The 8,071-nt window shown below is 30.3% G+C and overlaps 1 protein-coding gene across 1 annotated transcript; it reads left to right on the top strand.

Moving 5' to 3' along the window:
• Positions 1-484: 484 nt before the first annotated feature.
• LOC134681609 (prothoracicotropic hormone-like) lies at positions 485-5,073 on the top strand. The gene is made up of 2 exons (XM_063541259.1): positions 485-516; positions 4,555-5,073. Exons 1-2 carry the CDS (start codon positions 508-510, stop codon positions 4,945-4,947), a joined length of 402 nt encoding a protein of 133 aa, XP_063397329.1. The 5' UTR covers positions 485-507; the 3' UTR covers positions 4,948-5,073.
• Positions 5,074-8,071: the final 2,998 nt, after the last annotated feature.

The raw sequence follows: 8,071 nt of genomic DNA, 5'->3' as shown, positions 1-8,071 counted from the left end.
TTTTATGATATAACTATATATTTTTCCAGTTACTTTTTAATTCTAGATATTTCTAGCACACCTGGAAATTGTCCATAGAAAGAGGTTCATATTTACACCTAAAAACATTACATTGTATGGATCTAATATTTATTATGTAATGTTTCATGTTCTTCGTTTGTTTTTACTTATGAAATATGTTCTGAGCATTTGTATGCAATTGGACCCACACAACACAAAACAGCTGTGAACACGATATTAGAACTTGCCCACAGCATGGATATTAGAACAGTACTATACGAGAAATATTTGTTGACGGATTCAATTGGCTTTCTCAAATTTATTACATATTACGTTAATATATTATCAATAAATTTGGATTAATGAGATAACACAATTCTACTTTTTCTATTATGTATTGTCTTTGCTCAATTCGCCAACCTCCACAGTTTTGTAGGGTATAAATAAGTTAAAGAATGCATTACTTAGTTGTGATTAAAGGTAGTGTATGCAAGGGAAATATCAAGAATGAAAAAGGTAAGTTTATTAAACACTCGATAATCTACTAGTTAGTTATATTTTCATTATGAAAACACTGCATAAAACTGTTCCCTGTTGTTTAATTTGTCAGATTAAAATTGTATAGCAGTGTGACACAAGATGTCTGGATAAAATTCAAAAGACTTATGATTTTTTTTTTTATTATTTTAACTAAAATAATCTTAAAGTTAAAGATAATTTTAATTTATTATTTCTTTGAATGCACACACAAAAATAATTACATTGATATTTGTTTAATGCAAATTCTGACAATAATAAGTGTTAAATAGTATCTTACCGAATAACGTCAGTTTTGAAAGAAATAAAATCTTCGATTGCTTAATAATTGAATATCCCCCAAAAAAACGCTAAATATAATTGTGATATAAAAATAATGAAAGGTGGTTTTAGTGGTAATAGTGGGACGGCTGCAATCCAGAGTATCATAGATGTCAGTGATAACGGGAATACGCTAAAAACCTATAGTATTCCATAAAATGATAAGTGTAATATATATTAACCAAGAAAACTGAGGAATTAATTTAGGACAAAAAAAATTATTTAAAGAATGTCACAATGTCAAATCGGTTCTGAACGTCCATCTTCTACTGAACGGCTTGGCTCATAAGATTGAATCAAAGCAAAAACAATAATTCAAAATAAGAATAAAACCCTTAAATGTCGATCAAGGAGTACTTTATCTAATGAAAAAACTATAAAAAATAGTTCCAAAATAAGTGTATCTAACTAATAATATCGATTAGTAAAGTAAGATTATCAAACAAAACAGTTAAAATATCTTTCATATTATACTAGCCGTTTCCTTTTGAGTCAAGGTTATCAAATGAAAACTATCGAAGCTTTCGGTAAACTGTTGGTTTCGAAATTGATCTATTTTGTCTACTTGTGTGTTTTTTCTTCAAAGTTTCATGTATATGTCGCAGTGATGCTTTAACAACAAATACAATTGAGAATTAAAATGGCAAACGTATCAAAGAGACAGCAACCGACAACAGATTAACAACACATTCGTAGGACACCAATGGTTCCCCAACACATCGTAAAAATCCCGCAAAACGGAGGCATACTTCAAATAGCCATAATCAAACAAATGTACCAGTGTCTTTTTGTTGTCAGGATGTACAAGGACCCGGCCACGTCCACTTTCAACTGATTTTTATAGTTCGTTCTTATGTTGTACTTTTATACCACTGTACAAGGATAGGGGAGGGTTACGATGCCGCTAACATGTTTAACCCCGCCACATTATTTATGTATGTGCCTGCCCAAGTCACAACCTGTAATTCAGTGGTTGTCGTTTGTTTTTGTGTTCATATTTGTTTTTCGTTCATTTTTGAATTTAAAATAATGCCGTTTGTTTTCTCGTTTGAGTTGCTTTACATTGTTTTATCGGAGCCTTTTATAGCTGACTATGCGGTATGGGCTGTGCTCATTGTTGAAGGCCGTACGATGACCTATAGTTGTTAATGTCTGTGTCATTTTGGTCTCTGGTGGACAGTTGTCTCATTGGCAATCATACCACATCTTCTTTTTTATCGTATAGTTAAAAAAATAGATGTCATACATAGCTCCTAAACATATAAATAAATTAAAATTAAAATATTTTTTTTGAAACTAACAAAGGCTAGAGGCTCATGATCTGGTGCAGGCACATTAATGCGGCAGGGTTAAAACGTGTTTAGTGAAAACGCAACCCTCCGGATATACCTCTAGTCAATATATGCTATTGCTATGTTTGTATGCTATGGAGCAAATGAGTAAACATGCATTATTCGTTCGTGTATGGAATATCTTCGAACTCTTGAGACATGCATTAACCAAATCATTACACCGAATGTTATAAGGTAACGTTCTTTGAAACAAAAAACAAGAAACTACTGATGTAAACTTATTTTACATCATGTAAGTTTTATTTAGTAGATGAAACAAGAAAAATAATAAATGAATTTATTTTGGCTTAGATCTATTAATCTAATACTAATTAAATTTGAACAGGATGTAAAGAGATTTTTTGGAAGTTAAAGCTGATTAAACAAAAATAGTGCTGCTATTTATATCAATAAGGAATTTAGAATGATGATACCTTATTGGCGTCCTTTTCACTTTACTGAAAAAGTGCAATTAGCCTTGAGCAAACATACGTCACATTTTTAGAATAATGATTTTTCAACTGATGATTTAGACTGAAATTAATGAACTTGAGACACTAGACAGTTATCTATTATATCTGTTTTGCTTAAGCACAAATACGGAAGCTCATAGAGTTTATTATAAATATAATGAGCAAATCACAAAGATTACAGTGTGTAGTTTTTAACAATATTACCGGAAATGCATTACTTGGTAAAAGAACAAAGTTAGAGTTTAACATAAATAATGAATTGACCGACACTAACACTCATTACCTTTTAATATATAGACATTAGGCTGCTGTATACAATTTATGCCTTTTGCTATATTTAACTTCTCGTCAAATAATGTCGCGTGCAATGAATACATTTAAAGACACAATTGACATGGTGACGTACCCGACCCCACTAATTTTTTGTGTAAATCCGCGCCCCTTAACTTGTATTCATTATCTTGGTCTATGGTAACGTTGTCGATATACAAGAATTGAACATCTTTCAACAACTCCCGTTTTAAATGATAAATTGTTTGTTAATTTATTCCAGGATACAAATTGTTCGAGATCTCAAAGTTCATTTGCATCAAATAATACATAAAAGTATCAATGAATCTATTTTCAAATGATGCACTTGATGAATTATAATACATTTCAGTGTGTATTACATGTGTATCACCATATTTGATCATAAGTAGTGATACACACTCGGTTTCGTCTCAAAAAAATTTACACAATTTTTAAACAGAACTGGAATTTTTAAAACAAATAATCAATATCAAAGATTTTTCAAGTTACTGTTATTGCTTTTAAGAATGTTATGTATAAAGCAATTCATATTAGCGATTTTTATAGAATAGTTTATAACAGAAATTTATTTTTTATTTCAAATTTGAAAAATTCAATTACTAATTTCATTGTTTTTTAGAAACATTTGTTGAGTAATCGTTTTTTTTTTAGTTGGTTATGAGTCGTAAATTTCTACTGTCATTTATCATTAACAAGTCAATCAAACTAATGTATCAAATATCCGTTCGGGAAATACTTAACTTTTGTAAACCTGTAAGTCTCTGGGAAAACATCCTGCATGTGACGGCTCTTGACAAATTTATAACTCCCCTTCATACAAACTTAACATTTAATATATCAACTTTGGATTTACGGACTGGTATGTCAGATCTATAACTTTTTCGAGGATATTTTGATGATTTAGATCTAAGAGAAGACGAATATGCTATGACTGACATTAGTTTTATATATTTTGAAGAAAGAAATTCTTACATTCTATCAATTAACATAAATGTAGGCGACAGTTATTTACCGATGTTCAAATCTTCAATAATCAACTATTCAAGGTAACGAATAGAAATGAAATTTTTGATCTGCAAATAAAGATTTGTATTAATAGCATTCAGCTTTGATTTGTAAATTTGTCATTGCTATAAAATGAGCTAATAAAAATGAATCAGATACGGATTGCTGCACAAGGCCATTCATTTAAACTGCAACTGACACTTGCAGGCAACGGAATAACTTTATATGTAGTACACCATTCTTGAAATGTTTTGAAATAAATGCTTAATAAAGGCAACAGTAGTATACCACTGTTCCAAACTCGTAAATCTATGGACACAAAAAAAAATTGGGTAACTAACTAAAACTGAGGGAAACGAATTAAATATTACAGGAGAACAACGACAGAACATTAAGAGTCGGACTAAACATTAGACAAAATCTGATGAGAATAACAAATATAACTTTAAACCAAATACATGAATATGGAATAAAAAAAAAGTACCATGACACGTCTTAAATGAATGATGAATATATGCACAATCAACATATTCGATAAATTTGTGTATCAATTTTCGATTTTTTCTTTGTTTTAGATTCTGATAGGATTAGTATTGCTGATGATAATGATTTGGTGTACGAATGGAAATACGATGACATTGCTGAAAAAGTTATCAAAGAATTTTACAAAAGAACAAAGTTATGATAAACGATCTGAAAGTTTAGAGGAAAGACCATGTGATTGCGAAACCCGAGTCGAATGGACAGATCTAGGGGAAAATGTTTATCCTAGACATTTAAGAGAAACTAAATGTATATCAACACATTGTTGGTTTGGCCATAGCAGATGCAATCCAATATTATACACCGTCAAAGTTCTAACTAGTAATCCTTTGCCATTTGTAGATCCAATGTTACCAGAAGGACTTCGGTCCGATTGGACATTTGTGGATAAAACGGTTTCAGTTGGTTGCCTATGCAGTCGGTGATGTGAACCAAAAAGAATTTGGAAATAAGCTTTGGCTGTTATTTACAGGCGCAAATGAAAATAATCTTATATATTTTTGGATAGAAATGGGGTTATAATGCCTAGTCTTTCGAAGTAGTTGCTCATATTAGTGGTTATTTGCAGTTGAAAAAAATCAACTGTCTTGCATGGAGACAAACAAGAACATAATATGCATCGATTAAGAATGAATTCATAGAAATATTTAATGTGTAAAAACTAGTTACCTTTTTCAATTATGCTTTATCTATAAAAATGTATCGTTTGAAATTTAATTCCTTAATTTGAATGATTTACGAAAAAAAATGTTGAAGACGACATTCAAATAATAAAAAAAACTTAATTAGGGTAAAAAATCTTTGCACCCATATATCAAATGAAATTGCCGATACCGATTGAGATAATCTGCTTTATCTGTGATATTTTTATACATTGTATATGTGATGAAGTGTTTATTTATTTTGCTATGGTGCATTTTCACCTCACTTGTAAATAATAAATAAGGAAGATATACATATATTACAACTTTTAATGCTTCCGTTCAACATTACACGTTAGTTTGCTGTTCAATTACACTTAGTGAAAATTTTATTATAGAAATACAAGTGCACTCTCAGAATAAATTTTACTATTTTATATATTGTTGTCGATTATTCATTGTGTTTTTATTGGCCTTCCATGTAGGTCATTTTAGAAACTAAAATATGCCAGCTACCTCTAGAACAGAATACGATGATTGTGACTCTAACGTTCCGTACATTGGTCAAACAAATAAAACAGACAAAAAGACAAAAATAGTCAAAATTATTTATAGACATAGTTTATGTGATTACGACAAACTTACTTCTAAATATCCCGGATGACTCTTTTGTCCTCTGACTTTCAAATTGGCATGACATTATTACATTGACACACATATTCCATTGGTTTTGTTTCACTCTAGATAATTCACAACGCATAAACTATTCATTTTTAGTATTGTGCAGTTTGAACAAAATAAACTGTTTGTAGATATTAGAAGATGTGATATAAGTGCCAATTAAACAAATATATATACAAGTATCACTTTGATAAAGTTAACCATTATAGATCAAAGTACGGTCGTCCACACGGATACTTGGCTCACACCAAACAGCAAGTTATAAAGGACACCAAAAAGGAAAAGGGTAAAAATCATTGTAACAGGACCATTTAGATGTATTCAACAAATTAAAACAATCTCCCCCTGCTGACTCACATTTCGTACACCAATATTACAGTAGTTACATATACCTTTTATATTTGATATCAATTAAATTTTCCAATGTTCATGCCCTAATTGTTGTAATAGTATTCGACGAAATCTGCAAAGTCAGCACAAACTATAGTATAAAAAATAAACCTTTTAAAAATAGCCATTTAACCTTTAACGAATACATAGAATGTCGTTTACTTGATTTACTACACATGTACTGTTGATTTATTTGTATGAAGCTTCCAGTCCTGAGGCAGACGATATTTACAATACATCTGTTGTCCTCTTTAAGCATGACACGGCAAACAACACGGGTGTATTAATTTATGAGATTGTATGCTAGAAAATAAATTAAAAAACAAATTTGTAAAAAGATGAATCTATGATACAGAACCTTTTAGAAACAACATATTTTAGAATTTTTAAGGCATTCGCAAGTTGCCAGATGCGTGTTCATTCAGTTGTATGATATGATGTGTCTTTATCTTTGAGAGAACTTCTTTTCCAAAACGTTTTGAAGATTTTAGAGTGAGTAGTTTCTATTGAAATATGTATACACAATCAGGTCATACCGTCGCTTGAATTGACTGCCTCACGTAACATTGTGTAATTCTTTTTTGTCATTATAAACACAGTACTCATCTCTTTTGATATATATTCTGTACATAATTCATTCAATGATTGACAGATATGATAATCTATTTTTTACCACTTACGTGAAATACACATTCATACACAATTTAATAAGAAATTTGGAATTGCGGCATATTTTTGACAAACATCACACTTTAAAAAATATATCATGATGAAGAGTATAGTATGAACTAGAATAATAAAAACCAAATATGCTTCCACATTGTTCCAGTCTTATCATTATTTACACATGTTATACCACATCGTAGATTCGTTATCCAAAGTCTTATCAATGAAAAATGTCAAAAAGTCAAAATAAAGAAGTTGAAGAGCATAGTGGACCTTATGAAAAACATTTCCACATGCAGAGAATTTTATCATTCTAAAATGAGGCAAAAGATACCAAAAGAACATTAAAACTCATTAGTCGAAAATGATGTGACAACGCCATTTTAAAAAAACAAAACAAAAGCATATGAGAGAACACAAACACAACAAAGGATACTAAATTGAGGAAGAAGCAACATGAACCTTAACGTTATCTGGTGAAGTCTATGGTAGATGCTTTTTATGCGTGATTTCTGGCCATGGTATTGTATGTTCGGCTTTCGCTTTGTGCTCCGATAAAATCCTCTTTGATATCTTTTCGCACACTTATTTCGTTAGAGATTAGAAAGCGCCACATTGTGGGATTACATAATGAAGTAATGAAACCATAGATAGATAGATAAACAAAACAAATTCAACACTTTGTTTTTTAAAAATAAAAAAAAAAATAACATGAATCTAAACGAATATTCAATTATAATAATGGAACAATAATGGACATTTAAAATAAAATATGAAAATAATGAAAACTGATTAACATTCAAAATGAAAAGTCCCACATCAAATGACAAATAACAAACACAACAAACGAATAGATAACAACTTTCATTCTCCTGACTTGGTACCGGCATTTCCGTAGGTAGAAAATTGAATATTAAACCTGGTTTTACACCCAGCTAAACCTCTCACTTGTATGCCAGTCAATGTGTAAATCAGAATTTCAAAAACCTTAATGATTGGATTGAATAACCGCCTGGTATATAATGTTCCGTATAACACAATTAACAATCAAAGTCAACGTTGACTTCAATGATGATTTCAAGAAATGTTTTTGTGACTTCACCCACTCCCCCTGTAAAACATTAAATAAAATAATGTCACGGAAATGCCTTTTTCAATGTTAAATAAACAA

The sequence above is a fragment of the Mytilus trossulus genome, chromosome 8 (genome assembly GCF_036588685.1).
Source record: "Mytilus trossulus isolate FHL-02 chromosome 8, PNRI_Mtr1.1.1.hap1, whole genome shotgun sequence".
In the NCBI taxonomy this organism is placed as follows: Eukaryota; Metazoa; Mollusca; class Bivalvia; order Mytilida; family Mytilidae; genus Mytilus; species Mytilus trossulus.
Note: the sequence above shows the minus strand (reverse complement) of the source record. Positions and strands in the feature narration are given on the sequence as shown.